The sequence below is a fragment of the Osmerus mordax genome, chromosome 2, assembly GCF_038355195.1.
Source record: "Osmerus mordax isolate fOsmMor3 chromosome 2, fOsmMor3.pri, whole genome shotgun sequence".
Lineage (NCBI taxonomy): Eukaryota > Metazoa > Chordata > Actinopteri > Osmeriformes > Osmeridae > Osmerus > Osmerus mordax.
Window position 1 is genome coordinate 8,838,103 of NC_090051.1, and position 21,106 is coordinate 8,859,208.

The 21,106-nt window shown below is 40.9% G+C and overlaps 1 protein-coding gene across 1 annotated transcript in view; it reads left to right on the forward strand.

Annotated features, from left to right (window-relative positions):
* hibch (3-hydroxyisobutyryl-CoA hydrolase) overlaps window positions 1-21,106 on the forward strand; it is a 124,934-nt gene that overhangs the window by 69,894 nt on the left and 33,934 nt on the right. The window contains exons 8-11 of the mRNA XM_067228908.1: window positions 8,654-8,799; window positions 8,953-9,039; window positions 9,332-9,390; window positions 9,875-9,956. Coding sequence (XP_067085009.1) covers window positions 8,654-8,799; window positions 8,953-9,039; window positions 9,332-9,390; window positions 9,875-9,956 — 374 coding nt within the window. The remainder of the gene's footprint in view (window positions 1-8,653; window positions 8,800-8,952; window positions 9,040-9,331; window positions 9,391-9,874; window positions 9,957-21,106) is intronic.

A 21,106-nucleotide genomic window follows, 5' to 3' on the forward strand; every position in this document is an offset into this window, starting at 1 on the left:
GTATTAGTTAGACTTGTACACTTCTTATTTAAGATTCTTATATGTTTAATGTGTGCACCTTCCTGCCACAGTAAATTCCTTGTCTGTGTGATGTTTCTTGGCGAATAAAACCCATTCTGAAAAGTATTAATAATTGAAAGATGTAGAAACAGAAAAAAGTTTGAACAGTGGAACAGGGAAGAGCGTTGGCCAATCGGATTGGTTCCTTGTTTCTTGTAACATAGCAACTGTTGGTCATTGTCAACATTTCTAACCTAGAATCTAGGTTTTAGTTTTCAAGATGAAGGAGAAACTAATCATGTGTGCCTGCACAACCAGTCCTGTTCAGACACTTAATTTAAAGATGACATCAAAATAATAATCCATAGTGCAGGGTTGCCGATGTTGTCGTTATCCCTGGTGAGTTTTTTAAATTCAATCTCGTCACATTATGTGACTTTGTTGTGCAACTGGAAAAGCTAGCTACTCTAACTCAGAATGCTGCTGCAAAAAAAGCAGAACTATTGTGGGTGGTAAATAAGATCATGCTACATCTAAAGGCCAAATTATACTTCTCCGACTCCGTTACGGACAGACGGAATGGTTGAATTCATAGTACTCCAAAGGCTGTGGGTGCTGAAAACAATTCACCGCCAGAAGAGTAGGTGGCACAAAGGTTTTTTGTAAGTCGTTGTCGAGTGTTTATCTCGTTCCTTGACGGAGAGGGTGTTCCCTGTCTCCGTCTCTGTAAAAACACAGAAGTATAAATCGGCCTTAACCAGCGGATCATTTCTTGCAAGTGTGTCAAAGTGGTATTTTTACAGACTGTATTAACACCGTAGGCGTGAATAATGCATGCATCGTCATTGTCGTCCATCTTTAGCCGAAGATGCTAGAGAGAGGATGCAATGGGAGATTTCCTACAGTAAGCTAGATACTGCTTCAAATTGAAAACGGAGACGATCTTTTGATTAAAGACAAGTTCCTTAACCTCAGTTGTCAATATCGCCGATAAAAAGTAAATACTGTTACGAAGCATTTGTTTGTAGGTAACGAATGATAGACGTAGCTAGTTACGCCGTTCTATGGCAGCTACAGTACTGTATGATGACAGTCGTAGCTAGCGTTGTAAGCACTCGTCACTAGAATGTTAATTCGTGTTAGATTTACTGCTTCAAATTGAAAACGGAGAAGATATTTAGAGTAAAGACAAGTTTCTTAACATCTGTGTTCAATATCGTCAACTTAAAGTAAAAACGTTTAAGTTACGAAGCCTTTGTTCGTAGTAACGCCAGCTGCAGATACCTTTCGTGACCCCGGTTTGGCTGTTCGTGACGGTCGGCTATGACAGTGTTGAGCCTCGATTTTTGCTGATTTTTGTGAAACTTGCTTAAAGAAAAATTATCTAGCTAGATTATGTACACTTTAAGCTCAATGTACATACCTTGTTTTGCCAATTTGGTCGATTGTGGAAAAAAGTACAACCGTTTTTAGTTATGGAGAGCCATCGTGCTAGCTTGGAATTGTGTTATCCCACTCATCACTTAAGTGGTCATAACTTTTAAACAAAATAGTCTATCTTAAATCTGCCTGCTGTTCTGAATTCACGACAAACGTACGCACATTTCATACGCTCTAACATATCCTCTATCTTGTAGTGAAAGTGGTTAAAAATGAGGTTTTCTAAAAAAGTAATGCAGACGGAGAAGATTTTTGTCAGAATGGCTCCGTGAAATCGTCTTGATAAAGTATGATTTGCCTAACATGATCATATAAATATTTACATCATTAGAAAGCCCTAAATCTTGTCTTCAAAATGGTATAAACAGTTCAGGTATATTATTTGAAAAGGTCTGCATATTCAGGCAGGAAAGTGTTAAACAGTGTCAAAAATTGACGCGGTGAGAAACAGTTCTGTCAGTGCATGACGTCACAATTGAATTTGACTTGAACATTCTGAACCATTGAAACCCATTCATTTTTTTAGCACTTTAAACTTTAATACCTTAAAAACTTACAAGTTATCAATGAGAAAATGAGCACACGCAATGAGCACCAGTGGCAGTTCTACATTGAATTACACCCAGGGCGAGACGCCCTTCGCGTCCCCACCCTGTATAGAACATAATCGGTTTTACCGATTATGTTCTATACAGCTAAAACAGCCTGGGGTCAAATTGACACCAAACATAATAGGAGGGTTACATAAACATGCCCTTACACGCTAAATGTCTCTTATTACATGCTATATTAATATAACTTTTAGGGAGGAACACTTTTAGTTCGGACGTTAAACTATACTTTGTCACAAAATATAGTTGTAGCAAATAGCAAATGTTCGTCTTTGAAACTACCTACAGATTTGAAAATTCTGTTGGCTAATTACAGGGCCTAACCTAAATAATGAAAATAAATAATAACTGAACTTGTAACAGTTTTGTTGCAAAGCACACTATTGTGGTGAAATGTTATCTCGTGTTTGTTGAGTTAAAACCGAAATGTTGTTGCATAGCAAGCATCATAGCAAAAAGGCTAACAAACGTAAGAGTTAGCCTATACCCACCAATTAACATTAGCCCTTCATTCATGACATGGATACCGTAATAATCATACAGAGACATATTTGCATACCTTTATCTTTTTCTCGTTTCTCCTCTTCTTCTTTTCTTTTTTTTCGAAATTGGGCACCTGATGGCTTACTTTCTGATGGCCTTTTCCTGTCCATCTTCTTTGGCACTCAACAGTCAACAGATTTCCCATCCCCCCAACACTGTCACTCACGACCAGAAGTCAAGACTAAACCAATTCACCTTGGTGACCACAATCGTTTTGTGTTACATGTTTTTATTAGCCATTTCACACAATTAAAAAAAAAAAAAAATGTGCAGGAACTTTAGGCCTATATTTATAATATTATGAATGAAATGTGCGTTATTTGGAAGAAAGTCGAGGTGCAACTGACTTTAGCCCACTAATTTAGAGTATTGCACTATACAGTGGACCTCCCCCCCTCTTGTCCGTTCCATTGGGGAGACCAAGTCAGGTGAGCGGTCTGTCCCCCTCCCCTTTTTTCACACAGCTTCTGTGCACGGCACCTTCTCAGCAAGCAGGGGTGCCTGCAGCTGCCTGAAGGGGGCGCCAATTTGCCAATACCCCACACAGTGAAATGATAGAAAAGAGAAAACCGCTTCGCTGCACAGAGATTTTTATTTATTTATTTTATGCTCGTGCGCCCCCCACGTGACATGAAAAAATGCCGCCCCGGGCGGCTGCCCGGTCCGCCCGTGCCTAAAACCGCCCCTGATGAGCACACTAGAGCAGTTCAGACTTTATCAAATGAAGTTTGAATGGTGTTTCTAGCTTCAACGGTGTGAAAGGAGTAGGCGACGGAAAAAAGTGGGAGGAAAAAAAATACAAATAACTAGAGAGGGTACAATTTCTGGGGAAATTGTAGGGTGTGCTTGCTTGCGTCGGTTGCACAGGGGTCCGTTTTTGAATGACATTTTTACAACTGATATTTCTGTATATTTTATATAAAAATGCATACTTATTATTTATAAAGATTACATAGATTTTAAAGCATTTTTTTTGCTGCTCATTTACAACTGAAAATACGAGTGAAGTGTAGAATGAAATAGATGTCTTCTCATTTCCCCTGCAAGAGGCAGCCTCATCGTTGAATCAAAACGAATAAATTTGGCAGACCGGTGAAAAAATTGCCCTAATCTCTATGACTTAAACGTCACTTTAAGTTTTTCCCTTCTCATGATATTTCAGGCATTTAGCCTACTCATTGCATTCATTCATTAATAAAGAACCCCCTTTGAAGATTATTCTACGACGTTACCCAGTAGTAGAAGATGGAATCGCGATTCAAACAGTACCATCTGCTAACTGAAAATATGCCCCCCAAAACGTAAATAAGCTTGACATTTATTTAGTGGAAAATCGCTCATTCATAAAAAGCTCACTGGTAGCGATCATTGTCAGTAACAACGCAAAATGCGATATAGCCCTGTGTGGAGAAGCTGCCCCGGTAAATTGTACTACTACGGTACAGTACTAGACTACTGCTGTGTTCGTCTTGGTAGCGATTGCGTTGGTTGAATTGGATTTAACGTTCCGTTGTACGGTTTAAGGTGAAATTAATTATTTTTATGAACAGATTGACAACGTTTAGGCTGTGGCAATGAAGTTCAGGTTAGTAGTTAGACTTTTGATTTAAGTAAGGGGAGTGCCGAACATGTTCTGTCGCCGTTTGACTTCCTAAACAGCTGTATAGTGTAGATGTTTTTGTAGTGTGTCTCGCGTAAGCTACAGCGTTGCAGTGAGCTACACTGGTTTGAAACCACAGGTAATGGTAATTTCACCAACAAATCGTTTTCTAATGTCAGAATAAATCCTACAACGAAAATGTATATGTGACGAATGTTTATTTTAACGATTGAAAACAGATAACGCTACATCATAGACCACTGTAGTATGTGTTGCCCGGGCAACACAGGCTAATGTCATGATGCTAATACTTCAGTGAAATAGTAGACTACTGTTTCCGAAAGTAGATGTACTTCCTTAATAATATCAGCTTATATTGTACATTACACATCACAATTGTGTGTCATATCACAAAGTAAAATGAGTAAATAGTTATCACCCTGGCCTCTTTTCTTGTGGCGTTTCTGCAGCTGCCTTGCAGTAAAGCTATAGTTAGCCTAGCTATCCCCCAAGTTAACCGATGCAAAACGAATGTTCTGCCAAAGGTAGTCACGCGTGTTTTCGTGACGTTAGTGACGCAGTGACGTTAGTAACGTCAGTGACTGTGGCTAGCAAATTAGCCACCGTTAGCTTCACTTTTCGCCACAAAAACTTAACTTAAGCCTAAACCATGCAACGGAACGTAAATTCCAATAGAAGCAACTCAATCGCTACCAAGACGAAACTTTTGACACCTACGTTGTCTATGTAGGCCAAATATTGACTGAGTTTTAGGGGGGAAGGCATTAGAAAGGCATTTCCTGCTGAAAATGCGTTGGAATGCTGAAAGATGAAATTATTTTTCTTAAATTGCAGAACATACAGAAATGAGAAAATACCCGCAAGCTGAAATGAATGTCAAAAATGTGTAAGTCACACAAAAGAGGCAGTGTGGAAACTGAACTGCATCATCTAACAACGCTAAGAGCTGAAATACAATGCAGGAGAAGCTGAAAGCTGAACTGGTAAACAGAAGAAGAAGTAGGCCTAGGCTAGCTAGTCATAAAAAGCATATTATAGTCTTAACAGCTGAAATTATAGTTGGGATAGTAATAGCAGTAGCAGATGTGTGCATTGAGTGCGTTTACTCGGCTTTCTTAGTAGGATGCAATGTGTTGATTGAATGAAACATACAGCAGTAGGGCCGATACAGGAAGACACGGCGACACTTTGTTGCTGAAGGATGATGGTGCAAGTTTTGTCCGTGGAGCCTACAACGATTAATAAAAAGAATCATGTAGACGCGCTTATTGAGTAATCGCATAACTAATTACACATGTAAACGGAGTAATCGTATTATTGGCATAAACCGACAATTGCTAGTAATCGGGTTTCTCATGGTCAAGTAAACGTACCAATCACCTGTGTGAGAGACTGAGTGGTGTGTGTCTGTCGTTACGGTGATGGTGCAGCTATGATTGCTAACGCGCTGAGGGCAGAGAATAAGAGAAATGTAGCTAGAATCCACACCTCAAACAAGATAACCTAGACGCAAAACTGTACGTCCAATCCAAAATCTAAGGATATTTTCCGAGACCCAAGACTGCCGAAAGCAGAGATATTCTTTATATGTCTGTGCAGTCAGAAATACGACTCTACCTGCAGTTTCGAAAACGTGTTCCTTCTGCTTTCCTGGTGCGTGTTTGTTTGGTTGCCACGGCGATGGAGCAGCTGTGATCGTTAACGAGCTGGGCAGAGAGAATAACTAATGTAGCTAGAATCCACACCTCAAACAAGTTAACCTAGATGCAAAACTATACGTCCAATCCAAAAAATAAAGATATTTTCCGAGACCCAAGACTCTGCCTAAACCAGAGATATTCTTTATATGTCTGTGCAGTCAGAAATACGACTCTACCTGCAGTTTCGAAAACGTGTTCCTTTTGCTTTCCTGGTGCGTGTTTGTTTGGTTGCCACGGTGATGGCGCAGCTGTGATGGCTAACAAGCTAGGCAGAGAGAACAACGAACATTTACCTAGCATCCACACCTCAAACAAGTTGACCTAGACGCAAAACTATACGTCCAATCCAAAAAGTAAGGATATTTTCGAGACCCAAGACTCTGCCGAAACCAGAGATGTCCTTTATATTTCTGTGCGGTCAGAAATAAGACTCTACCGGCAGTTTCAAAATCTTGTTCTTTTTGCTTTTGAAGGATTCAAAATCTTTGTGTCTATTCCAATAAGTAATGATGATATTCTATGACACAAATCTGTGTTCTAGAAAGAGTGGTCTGGAGTCGCAGAGGTCCGATAATATCAGCTTTAATGCAGCAGTTGGAAATCAACAAGTACAGAGCTCTGGAGTTGTCTAAGTTTCCCTACCCGCAACAGAGTTTGGGCTGGTTCACGAAGTCCAACTGGCTATCTTTCCCTCCCCAGCATATAATATACAGTGCAATTAAAACAGAAAGATGAAAAGAGGGTTGAGCTTGTTCTCTCGTGCATCAGGGAGTTGTTCTTGCCTCCGCGTCCCACCTGCTCGGGTGCCGTCTCCACCCAGACTCAAGGTTGTTTCTGAAAATGAAAAATTAGAGACACAAAGAACAGCCTGCTTCCCACACTGTGAGACCCAATGTTTAAGCCTGGGCACACTTCTAAGTTCATAACTTTAATAAGCACAATACATAACTTTAATAAGCACAATATATTCTTTACTTTCTCTGACGATTTTGTCACCATATTTGCATTGGTCTCTATGGGGCGAGAGTTGGACTTTGTCTCGCTTTCGTGGGGCTCTGAACAAATGTGTACGTCTGTTGGATTCAACAGACAACTGTCTACGACCAGCACAAAATTAGCTATCTATTGATCCAAAAACGAAGCATGAAGAGCGAAAATTGTGGCAATGCTGGCAAACTAGAAATATTTTTTCAACGACATCCGAAGCTGCCCTCCACTCTAAGCGTTTCAGTCTGCACTCTAGGGTTTCACGTAAACACCCATGTAAATCTCAGAAACGGCTTGAAAAAGTCATGATACATAATCAGTGATATTGAAAAAAGTTGAATAGATATCAAAAAGCTGAATTATTTAAAAATAGTTTAGGGTTTTGTCAAAATTTTAAAGTTTAAATGGTGGCTCTAGCTGAAAGATTGAGGAAGAAGAAGGATTTGGAAGTTGAAGAAGTTTAAAGAAGTTTGAGAGGATTTGAAAGAAAACTCCATTGGAAACCCATGTATAAAAATTATGAATATTGATTTATATTAATTCAAGCATAAGAGGTACAACACTGAAAAGTCATAGCACCCATGGCCTGAAGCAGCATTCCAACAATAATAATAAGTATGCAGAATAACAATAGTGTTTTTGCTTGCAGCAAACACACTAATGATAGATCATGAAGGTCAGTCGCTGTTCTTCTGATAAAATGACATGTGGTCACAATGCAGGCAGCACAGAGAGACAAGGAGAGAGACAGGCATGCTGAAAGCATTGGCCAAACAGGGACATGCTCTGGACATGCAGGTGATCAAGTGAGAAATTTGAATGTGAGACTACACTAGAAAGTAACGTTAGTTAACTTGGTGAAGAGGAGGTAGGCTAATGGAGGATTTAAGGTTACTTAAAAAGCGGAGAAAACTGGACCAGCAGCCGATCATATGCGTTTTTTTTCAGACAGTAAGTAGGCTAACTTGATACCGAGCTAAATGTGTAAGCAAATAAAAAAAAAAAAAAAAATGGACCCCCCCCAACGTCTAAACCATGTTTTTACGCCCTTGGAGCCTCATGTAATATTGTTTTTATGTTTTAGTCATATTACGATGATCTGTAGGCTTATCATTTAGAAACTTTCTTTAGCCAACCTCAATTCTGACTTGTGTGCAGAGTCCGACACCTGTACTTCTGTGTGTGTGCTGCAGTGGCTATTTGGCAAGCTCAGAAGAGCGCACTGACATGGAATTCTGCGGCCATCGGTTTGTGTTTTCGGTTAAACTGCTTTGATTTTTACTAGCATTGATTGGGATACTGCATTTATTTTTTCTGGGATTATCAATCTAAATGAATGCACTGACTAATAAAGTAAATTGTTAAAACTCAAACTTTTGATTTTACTGGGGCACAGCAGATTTATACTGGGGCACGTGCCCCAGTAAAAAGGGTCTAACGATGCCTCTGGTCACGCACATACTGTAAAATACACAGATTCACAAATATATCTTCTTGAAATAGTCAGGTCAAGAGAGAGGGTATGATAGGTATGTCTATAATATACGTATATACTGTACAGTATTTGTACATTCCTTAGGGGATTGAAAAACACTCCCATTTATTCAAAAACGTTTTTACCTGGAAAACATGGATATATGTGGTCATCTTTCTTCTTATGGACTCTAATCAATCAATTGAATCCCATAAAGGATTTGGACTTTTAGTCCAACAGTAGTTTACTGAACTCTTGGTGTGTCTTGACTTGTCAGGGCTGTTTCCTGATGTTGGAGGTGGCTACTTCCTGCCGAGGTTGCAAGGCAAGCTAGGTCTGTTCCTTGCCTTGACGGGTTTTCGTCTAAAAGGACTTGATGTGCAGAGAGCAGGGGTGGCCACTCACTTTGTGAAGTCTCAGAAGGTAAATTCAAACCACTCACTAATAAATCTCTGCAATTGAGGGGGGAAGTATATACATTGCACACCTATTTTACCATAATTATCTAGTCTTTTTCTGTCAGTCTCAGTGTTAAGCAATATCCAAACTGACTTCCTATTATCTTTTTTGCCCTAGATTGCAGCCCTTGAGAAGGACCTGGTTGAGTTGAGGTCTCCCTCCAATGCAGATGTTTCTAGAATACTAGATTCCTACCAGAAACAGGTAAAACAAAATTGGAAAAAGAATCTTTCATTTCTAAAAGTCAGGTGGCTGAGCGGTTAGGGAATCAGGCTAGTAATCTGAAGGTTGCCAGTTCGATTCCCGGCCGTGCTAAATTATGTTGTGTCCTTGGGCAAGGCACTTCACCCTACTTGCTTTGGGGGGAATGTCCCTTTACTTACTGTAAGTCGCTCTGGATAAGAGCGTCTGCTAAATGACTAAATGTAAATGTTAAAAGGTTTGATCATGGATATGTGTTATATCAAGGCATTAATGAGATATTTGGCCTTCCCAGAGCATTCTCGATGCAGAAAATGGATTTGTCCTTCAACAGCACACAGATGTGATTGATAGGTAAGTCCTTCAAGTACCCTACAGACTCCTTTAGAATCACCACTTCAAAGTCATGTATCAGTCACAAGCTTCAATTCAATAAGATATCTACAATCCAGAGTAGTGAGATTACAGTGTTGTTTTCCAGATCAGATGGACTGTGTTGCCTAAAATGGACTTACTAAATAAATTGACCTTAGGTCTACTTGACATTCTCTATGTTGAGCAAATAGGTACATGTATGAACTGTTCTGTGAAAGATGTTGCCTTTCCTGCACCATATCTTTATTAGTGCTGTTATTCTTAGTTGGTGCAATATGTTGCACAGACATAAATCAAATGTGACACAAGGGGTACTTTGATCTCATATTCACCTTTTAATCATATTTTCAAATGCCTTGTGTTCAGCAAACATGACAATTTTAGAGTGTACTATCCCAAAACGTAGAGTACACTGTACAATGCTTTAGCTTACCAATGTCTTCTCTCCTCTTTCTGAGCACAGACTTTTCAACTCTAGCAGTGTGGAAGGGATTCTGCAGAACCTGAAGACAGAGGGATCACCATTCGCACTTAAACAGGCTGAGGTGGGTTTGTCTGTGTGTGTGTGTGTGTGTGTGGCTCGTCTATCTAGAGAACCGGGCACTGTTTGGATTTGAAATCTGGCAGGTGTATAGCTCAGGATCCAAGGAGTTTCAACTGAAGTTGGATGAGCGGTTTGGTATCTTGCAAGAATGCACACTGCACTAGAATTTGCCGCCAACAAACTTCCAGCTAGCGGCTAGCCAAAATAATATATCAGTTAGCCTTTTTAATGAATGAGATGCAGAACACAAATGGCTGTGCAAGACACACATGTTTACTTGCCTCAGGTCAATTGAAACATTTTCCACATGCTGTGGCTCGCTTGGAAGGGGAGGCTAGACGTTTTACAGGTGAGGGCACAACCATGCTGCTGTACATGGGTCATGCAGCCGTCTAATGGTTAACACTCTGTGCCTTTGATGTTTTTAATGCTACATCAGGTGCGTTTGCGTAGATTCCGCATAGTCTACCACTGATTAGGTGCCACAGATTTTGTGTGTCGGGAGGAAAAGTGGTGGATGAGAGCAGTGCTGCTCATCCTCCCAAATATCGCCCTTTTCTCTTGTACACGTTGTAGCAGAGTCACCACACCACCAAATAGCCACACAAAAGGACAATGGAGTGGGGGACCTCTCCACTCTGCATGCAATGGCCTTTTATTTCTACAAGGAAGCTTCAAAGGGTTTGCTTTAGAAAATACAGTACAATAATAGAATACAATAATTTACAGCGCTTCACTTTTCCCACATGTTATGTTACAGCTATATTCCAAAATGGAATGATTATTATTTGTATTTTTTTTATTATTTGTATTCACAGTCTTTGCCATGACACTCAATAAAATTGAGCTCAGGTGCATCCTGTTTCCACTGATCATCCTTGAGATGTTTCTACAACATGATTGGAGTCCACCTGTGGTAAATTCAGTCGATTGGAAATTATGTGGAAAGACACACACTTGTCTATATAAGGTCCCACAGTTGACAGTGCATGTCAGAGCACAACCAAGCCATGAAGTTCAAGGAATTGTCTGTAGACCTCCAAGACAGGATTGTATCGAGGCACAGAAGAGTACAGAAAAATGTCTGCAGCATTAAAGGTCCCAATGAGCCTGTTGGCCTCCATCATCCGTAAATGGAAGAAGATTGGAACCACCAGGAATCTTCCTAGAGTTGGCCGCCCGGCCAACCTGAGGAATTGGTGGAGAAGGGCCTTAGTCAGGGAAGTGATCAAGAACCCGATGGTCACTGACAGAGCTCCAGCATTGCTCTGTGAAGAAAGGAGAACCTTCCAGAAGGACAACCATCTCTGCAGCACTCCCACCAATCAGGCCTGTGTGGTAGAGTGGCCAGACGGAAGCCACTCCTCATATCAGTAAAATGCACATGACAGCCCACCTGGAGTTTGACAATAGGCACCTGAAGGACTCTCTGACCATGAGAAACAAAATTATCTGGTCTGATGAAACAAAGATTGAACTCTTTGGCCTGAATGCCAAGCGTCATGTCTGGAGTAAACCAGGCACAGCTCATCACTTGTCCCTACAGTGAAGCATGGTGGTGGCAGCATCATGCTGTGGGGATCTTTTTTAGCAGCAGGAACTGGGAGACTATTCAGTATTGAGGGAAAGATGAATGCAGATGAATGTACAGAGACATCCTTGATGAAAACCTGCTCCAGATAGCTCTGTACCTCAGACTGGGGTAGTCTTTTGTTGGTTCATCTTCCAACAGGACCACCACCCTAAGCACACAGCAAAGACTACAAATGAGTGGCTTTGGGACAACTCTGTGAATGTCCTTGAGTGGCCCAGCCACAGCCCAGACTTGAACCCGATTGAACATCTCTGGAGAGATCTGAAAATGGCTGTGCACTGACGCTCCCCATCCATCCTGATGGAGCTTGAGAGGTCCTGCAAAGAAGAATGGGAGAAACTGCCCAAAAATAGGTGTCCCAGGCCTGTAGCATCATACTCAAAAAGACTTGAGGCTGTAATTGCTGCCAAAGCTGCTTCAACAAAGTATTGGAAAAGGCTGTGAATACTTATGACATGTTATATTTTCATTCTTAATTTTTGCAAATCTATAAAAAATATGTGATGTCATTATGTGGTATTGCGTGTAGAATTTTGAGAGACAAAAAATATTGAATCAATTTTGGAATAAGGCTGTAACAACAAAATGTGGAAAAAGTGAACCGCTGTGAATTATTTTGGGATGCACTGTACTTCACCAGACACAATTTGTTCTATAAGTTGTGGTAGGCATTCAAACAAAGAACATACCTTGTGTAGACATTAAGGGATATCCGCAGATGATTTAGAGTTGATTTGCAGAGCTCAAAAATATAAATCTTGAACATAATTTGTAAGAATTAGAAAGATTGGATTCAACGTGCTTCATGGAGTTCTTAAAGTTTGTGGCAAAATGCGGGTAAACGTACATATACATCCCAAACCCCAAAACACATTGAGACAAACTGTCATTTAACGCCAGACACGGAAGGCAAAAATATTATTTTATCATGGACTGGTCAATTTTGAGATCTTTGGCTATTTTCAAACTAATTAAAAGTTAACATCCAAAATACACATTTAGGTGTTTATTTTAGTACACTTTGTCTCTTTGCGTCCGTAGATTTCTCACAAATTCAACAAAAGTTACCATTCTAACGCAACGTACAGTACGGCGACCGACAATACCATTGATGACATGGTGCAGACAGCACCATGTCATCAATGGTATTGTTGTAAAGCTCTCTTTCTCCTGCACGGTATTATCAGATCCAAACATGGTCATTTCCTTTGTATCAACAACCAATCGTGAAAGTACAAAAGAGGGTTTAGACCTCAAAACGAAATCCCATTGGCTGGTGTCCATTTCTGACAACGTGATTTGTTCAGATGCATCACGTGACGTGTTCTGACACTTCCTTGTTTAGCTTTTAGCGCAGGGGTGGGGAACGGCCCGCGAAATAATTTGGTCCGGCCCGCCATGGCACTGCAGGAACCATATTATTAGGTGCATTATTCGTTGGCAGCAGCACTATTTTAATATGTGGAAGAGGGCCGTGGAGGCACGCAGCGTTGCATACCAATGTACCAAAAAACTTTGCTTGCGCGCTCTGCGTGCGAGCATTAACTGTGGAATTCCTTTCTAGCAAATCAAACCCAGAATACGTTGTTGGTTTGGGCTAAGCCCTGAATGTTTACAACGTATGGCTCCGCGCCTGATTAACACTCAGATCGATAAGCAGTCTCAAAAATGGTAGCAATATAAAAAATAATACGATCCCTTTCCGTAATCATGATACCCCCCATGAAATGTTCGATGCACCCCTAGTCAAAGCAGGCTGCATCCGTGCCAGCTAACATCACAAACCTCACCAGAGAGAAGCAGTTCCAGCCATCACATTAGGGGTGAGTTAATTAAATGTTTGACCAAATATAGCAGGCACATTTTTAAGTTGATAATTCTGTACGGCCCCCGAATGATTTTATAAATATCCAAAAGGCCCTTGGCAGAAAAAAGGTTCCCCACCCCTGTTTTAGTGGGACCTTTAAATATAAAAATGCTGAAATCATCAGAGACTAAACCCTCTCCGAAAAGACGACAACAATTATCACTAGCAAGAAGACACAAGAGACCAACTAATGAAACAGATAATGAAATTCCTTCACAAAGTGCATCCAAACGTAAATTGTCATTCAGAAGGTTAGAAGATAGCGAGGGTGACCAACGCTCCACACAGCAGTGGCTGTGTGTTCATGAAGCGCGTTTGAATGAACTGGTCAGTGGGTTAATCTGTCCTAATTGCGCAGGGACAGGCCTTAAAATAAACATAGATCCGCAGAATCATGGGTTCTGCATCAGTTTGCTACTTGAGTCCTGTCTGTGTGAAAGAGAGAGGTACCGCAAAAGTGTGTACACATCTACGCCTCTTCAAGACGGAACCAGGAACAACGTCGCGTTTGATGTGTGTGCAAATGGTGCTCTTAGCGCATGAGTTAGGGATGGGGTATGCTGCTCTGAAGAAAATAGTTAAAGTGTTTTCAGATGAAGTGCAGGAATCCCTTTCAGAGACATGACAAGAGAGTGACAGGTATGGAAACAGGGTTGAAATAAAGAAAACGTTAAGCTATGAGGTAACAAGAAATGCATCTCTTTCACTCTATCTGTAAAATTGGTGGCACTATTGAAAACTTCAAAAACGAATGAAGACTGGCATTGTTGTGTTTCTTCTCCCCCCCCTCCCCTATATTACTGCTGGCTCCACTGTAGCCTCCATTTCTCTGCGTTACAAAATAATAAAGTAATATTTCATTCAGTATTTTGTGGTCCGTTTTACTTTTATAGGACAGACTTTTCCTTTCGATGTCAAAGTGAACAAAGAAATTTAAATAATGTAGCCTACCAATACACATTTCTTTTTCCTTTAGTGGCAGAAACATAACACACAATAAATATGTGCTTTGGATAGGACATGGAGGCAGCTTACAACGAAAGGGAGGGAGAGAGGTTATTCTTATTGTGTGTCATGCTTCTGCCACTAAAGTAAAAAGAAATGTGTCCTGTATCAACAAAACTTAACCAGGTGAACAGTTTGTGATACACTGCACAGGAACAGGGAGCAGATCAGGTAGACTTACGCAGATGTTGACCCAGAGGTGGCAGAGTTGCTCAGGGAGGATGCAGATGCAGTCATAAACACCAGCGTGTCTTTTGACGGCACCTGGCAGAAAAGAGGCTTCACCCTCTCACTATGGAATTGGTGTGTGCATTGACCTCCTTTCAGGACTGGTGATAGACTATGAGGTCCTATCCTCATATTGTCATGCTTGTGCCCTGGAGGACAACGCCAAGCGAGAGAAAAAAATAACAGAGCAGGAGTTCACAGCTGGTGAGAGACACACAATGACTGCTCTAAAAACTTTGCAGGATCTACATTTACATTTAGTCATTTAGCAGACCCTCTTATCCACAGCGACTTACAGTAAGTACAGGAACATTCCCCTGAGGCAAGTAGGGTGAAGTGCCTTGCCCAAAGGACAACAATAATCAAACTTGTGACAGGCCCAACGGCTGTGGCTGGATTTGAACCTATGACATTGCACTTAACAGTATACCATCTCAGCCCATTGATCTATTCTCAATGTTGTGGAATACGGTGGTCAGTTACTGTATAAAAAAAGTAAGTAAGCCGTTTCTCCTGTGGCAAGCATTGTTAGATTCAGCCAAAGTTTAAGCATCTATAATTCTTAATCTTTTGACATATCAAGGTGAAATTCTGCATTCTACACACATGATGCCAGAAATCAGATGCGCTGTCTAGATGAAGCGGGATTATCTACAGTCTAATCTAAATTAAAAAAGAGCCAGACTTAAATCTGGCTCTAAATCTGGCTCTTCTGGTGTAGTAATCCCCTCAAAATGAAACAGTGTTACCATTATGATTGTGCAGCTAGACAGCTACTGTGCTGTACCTGATTCCCTGTTTAACTAAATAGTTAATTAGTACTGTGGAATTGGGATTTCCTGTGTGCTTACATTAATCACTAATCAATAGAACTAGTCATTGGATACTAGTTAGTACGTTTATCATGTAAGCTTGCTATTAATAACAGTATATTGTGTCTGTGTCAGGTTAATAGATGTTCGGGGTCAGGAGAAAGTATTGGCTAAACGGTCCTTGTCATGACTACAAGGACAACTCCAACTATGAACTCTCTAGTGTGAGAGTTGTTATGTGTTGGGAGCAGTGAATCTTTTTCTCTGAGACTGTTGTAACGTCATTCCTGCCTGACTGTCACAATCTATGTTTACATTCTTGTGCCCTATAAAAGATGGTCCTCCGGCTTTCGGAGCGGAGAGAGACCTGGTTGAGACCTAAGCTTGGTGTTGTGTTGTCATTTATGGTCAGAAGACTGGTTTTCTCTCCCAATCTGCAGATTGATAAATACGTATTAAAATCGAGAACTTAACTGAACTTAGTCACTCCGTTTATGAAGAGACGGACAAACACTTTCTTCATCAATACCATGGTACTTCAGAATGTCATCTTGAAGCCAATACGGTTTGGAAAACCGTCAGTCAAAATTATATTTGATTTATTGACACAAAGATATTGAGGCAATGTGGACATTTACATAAATACACTCCTTTCAGATATTTTGTATTGCATTTCTTATTACATGTCACCCTATATAAAGACACATCTGCTCGCACACTATCCCCATCCATGCTGTTTCCCTCTCTCCCAGCGCAGGTCACGCCAAGGCAGAAATGCGGAGGCCGCTTGAGGTTTAGAAGTAGCCCAAACACATGCCTCCCACAATCGACACATTTTAACCGTGACACTGTTTTCAAACTTTCCCGAAGATGGCTTGATAACCACGGATATTGAAGCTTTTCTTGAGTTGATCTCTTTCCAGAATCTCAGTCAATACACAATTGACAACAGTCATGTGGGCTACTGGGCTAGGCAGAACTCACGTTCAGCTGTTAGCGAGAATAGCTTGTGATAGTAGAGCAGCCGACACTCTGGTCCCATTAAACTACACATGCAAAATCAAGGTGACCAACAAAATTATATTAACTACCAAACAATAACATTACAAACATAAAACTGAATGAGCGTTTTTTGGCATGCCGCACTGTATGCTGGGTACCCAAGGGATGGACGCTAATTATCTAGCTGTGCTCCGACTGCGTGATATGACGAGATAATAGTGACGCGCTAAGGTCTCGGAGTCTCCTGCATGAACCAGTTCTGCCCGATTAGCAAGCTGTTTGGAAAACAAACTCTGATGCTAGCAGTAATTGAATCATTGGTGAACATAAGGTTCAATGCATATTAAAGTACCACCCGTTTGAGTGAAATTGGGTAATAACCCACGCTGCTAAAAAGGTGTGCTCCGACTGCGTGATATGACGAGATGCTAGTGACGCGCTAAGGTCTCGGAGTCTCCTGTATTAACAAGTTCTGCCCGATTAGCAAGCTATTTGGGTGTGCACAACAACCATTGTTCTCTCACATTTATATTTATTATTGTTTATTTTCGCCCCCCTAAGGATCAGTCAATATTTGGACTACATAGACAACGCCTGTGTCAAAATGTTTGTCTTGGTCTGGATTGCGTTGCTTGTATTTTTATTTACGTTCCGTTGCATGGTTTAGGAGGTTACAACGTTTTTGTGGCAAAAAGTGCCTTTAGTCAACGAAGGGTACTCAGTGCTAGCTACGTCACCACGTCAGCACACGTTAGCAACGACGCATGGATTGATGTGCTGTTGCACAGCGAGTATCGTATCGTGCCGTGGTGTACTACTACTAGCAGCATCATACATGTACATTTAAGCAAATCAAGACTTGCATGTACACTAAAGAATGTATGTAAAGTTTAAACTCAAGCTTGTGTGGTGCGTCGCTGGCTTCAGTGCCACAGCCTAAACTTTATGTCAAAACAAGCGTTCTCATTTCCGGCGCTTTCAAACAATCCCCTCACTCAGTGAAGTTTGGCTAGCCTTCTTTTGAATTAGCCATTTCTCCCTAAATAGATGTAAAGCTTATTTACGTTTTCGGGGGCATATTTTCAGTTAGCAGTACTGTCTGAATCGCGATTCCATCTGAAATACTGCCGGTGACAACGTTGTTACAGTAGCTTGTTTCAAAGGGGGTTCGTTTGTTTCAAAGGGGGTTCTTGAGTAGGCTAAATGATTGAAAATATCACTAGATGGGAAAAAACTTAAGGGGACGGACCCACCTGCAACTGACGCAAGCGAGCACACCCTACAATTTCCCCAGAAATTGTACCCTCTCTAGTTTTATTAATGTTTTGTTAGCGATTGAATGGTAATGCAAGCTAGCTAAAAACAATGTTAGTTAGCTTGGCTAAACTGGTTTTCTTGGCAACAGAAATCAACAAATCAGACCAGTCGAACTTTATTCAGATAGGGGGGATGGCGGGAACATTAAAAGTCAATTAAGTTAAAATTTCCACAAATCTGACTGCAGCTTTGTATACTATGTACTGTGTTATGGTTGTTTGAGTTAAACAACTTGTTAAATGAATTAAATGTCTGTTAAATGTCAAATCCAACTATAAATGTATAAAAGAGAGAGTTCCAATCAAATCTGAATTATTTTTAAACCTAGAGGTTTAAAAGGCTACCTTTGCCTAAACTGACATGCACCAACTCAGAGAACTGAGTTTCAACATCCATTTACACATTTAGTCTGTTTTTTACCCTACTCTTAAGGCATGACTATGTTTAACTTAATGTCTGCACCTCTCTGTCACCAACTGTCTCTGGAGTGGGGGCTTCACAGGGTATCTACAGGTATAAACAAGTAACATTTAAAGATCGTGTAAAGTAAATTCCATGTTTTGCTTCTAAGTACATTATATACGTGTGAAATGAGTTCCTGAAAGCATGTGCAAAGCGCTAAAACTGTCACACTGAAATGTGGAGTTAAACCGAAGAACAGTTTCTCTTCCGTTTTCAGATCAGGTTTTAATGGGCGGAGCCAAAAAATGCCCTATCTACGTCATTTCGCCCCATCTACGTCAGATCACTGAATGGCTGCTCCTGCTGTACTGTTATTGTAGCTTACATCGGCTAGCTAGCTAGCTTCAGGATGTCTCACACCACCCGCAACTGCATCTTCCCTGGATGCAAGAACTCCAGCTGCGCTGCAACGATATAAGTTCCCTGTTGATAATGAAAGGAAAAATAGGTGGATAGATTTTGTGAAGAGCCACGCTCATGGAAAGCTTCGGTTAAACTCCAACAGCCGCCTCTGCGCCACTGACCATTTCACGGCAGACAGTTTTAACATGGACCAGAGACAGACAGGGTTCACCAACACACGGCTTCTCTTGCAGCGCGGAGCCGTACCGAGCATTGCCCCCCGGCCGTTCATCCTCCGGTCGCACCTGGACCATCCACCGCCGCCAGCAGTTCATCAATCAGTTCTGTGTGCTTGTTATAATTATACTAGATAACTTTTCCAGAGGTATCTCTGCTATGAGTTAGTGCAAACCGCTAAATTGATATTAGGCTACTCGGTGTAGAATGATGGTATTTTGGTGAAATGGTAGCTAATGTGTGAGAAGTAGCCTAGTTAGAGAGCTCACTGTCTGCTGTCTCTGGTGTCCATTTTTACTGTTACAGCTCAGGGGAACATTTTACTTATATGCATCTGTATGTTTCACTCATTGAACAAATAAATTCTAATTCTATACGGTTTTGTTCGGCTTGACATAGCGTCCATTATCTGGGTCGGAGGCACTAGGCAGCGAGGGGCGGAGCTTCAGCTCCTTCAGGCGACATGCCCCCCCAGTCTCAAGAAGAGAAGACTGCTGATTTTTTCACGATATCAAAGCCTAATTTAACATACTTGTCGGTGTTATTTTTTTATTCTAATTTGGATGGGTAGTTAATAACACATTATTCTGTGGTGTGGCGAACTTAAAACTCGTTTCCAGGTCCACTTTACAGGATCTTTAAGACCTTTTAATACCACTTCCAAATGAAATTAAAGACCAGACTTACGATGGAAATACAAATCAAAAGTGGAAATATACAGTAATCTTTCCAAGTAAACACTGATGTCTGTTCAAAATGAACAGTATGGTAAAATGACAATCGGTTGAGTTTAAGAACGTTGATTAAATGTGTGTCATGCGAAAGGATAACACAAAAATGTAATTGCTGTCCTAAATTATATTTATTATTACACTATGGTGGAAATGGTGGAGCAGAAACTAACAATTCCATGAATCCCATGGAAACAAAGGTAAATGTGTGAGATGTACTGATGTGGAGCACAAATCATCCAAGAAGCAGTAATTAAAATAAATAATTGAATAAAAAAGTGTTTTTTATTCAGATGAATAATCATTGGATTCAGGTCAAAAGTCTATCACTTGAACTGGTTTTATCACTTAAGACACTCAAAGTCAGCAGCTTGGCATGCTCGGACATGGAAAGGATTAAATATTTAGACTTTAGTCAAGGTAAAAAATGTTGGTTTGTCCTTTTTCATCAATGTCCTCAAACAATCAGTCTGCAGAGCCAGTAGACACAGTAGTCTGTGGGGTGACTGTCTGTACCTGGAGGGCGTGCAGGCAGGGCTTGCAGGCAGGGCAGGCCAGCTGGATGAAGCTGTCTTGGGGTCATGGCTGAAGAGAAGCTGTCCAGCTAGAGAGGGGAAGTCCAGCAAGGGGTCTGTGTTGCTCTCAGCATCCTCTGTTGCATCCTCTGTTACACTCAGCATCCTCTGTTGCTGCTCAGCATGCTCTGTTGCACTCTGTTGAGCAGGCCTCTGCATGACCCTCCAGACCTGTCAAAGTGAAGAAAGGGTTCATGTCAGTAGTAAAAAATGAAGCTTTTTCCATCTACACTTGATATAAACTACATTGTTGACTGTGAAATGCAGTAGCACTAGTTCAAATTTGATTGATCCAAATGTGTTGACCTGATGGAGACCCATGCAAAGTCACTCAAAACACGGGTTCGATTTCAGGCTCTGGCAAGAGTATTTAGCTCTAAACGTCAAAACAATGTAGGCTACCCCCAGGACGCAGTCTCACTCCAATTGCAAGTTTTCCACAAATCACAAAAATAATCAGAGCATCTGGCTAAAAGCACAATTCCCACATCTCCTAAAGGCTGCCCTCCTCGACCTTCTTGGTGAAGAATTCGCCGAGATGCAAAATTATTCACTACTGTACACTCACGGTGTTCCGTACAAACTTGGACTTATAGCGACTTTAAATGAGGCTGCAACGGTCAAAAATAAGGCTACAGCTAATCTGACAGCATCATAGTTGCCGGAAAACGCTTGGCAACTTTCTGAGCTATGATTGACATGATGTTGAACCAATAATATACGTCAAAATATAAAAAAACTGCGACATCTGACTTCGGAACTAGCTCACGGTGTTCCGTTTTGCGATATTATTTAACTCATGGTGTAACGTTTGCTTCTTTCTACCAGGGGTCCAACAGATGGAAACATGTTTAACTGACAACCACAACGATAAAACATTTAAAGACACTTGTTACGACACATATAAGAAACTTATATCATTATTATATCAGTATATACTATCCATTTAAATTACCGTAAGTATTTATATTACAATGGA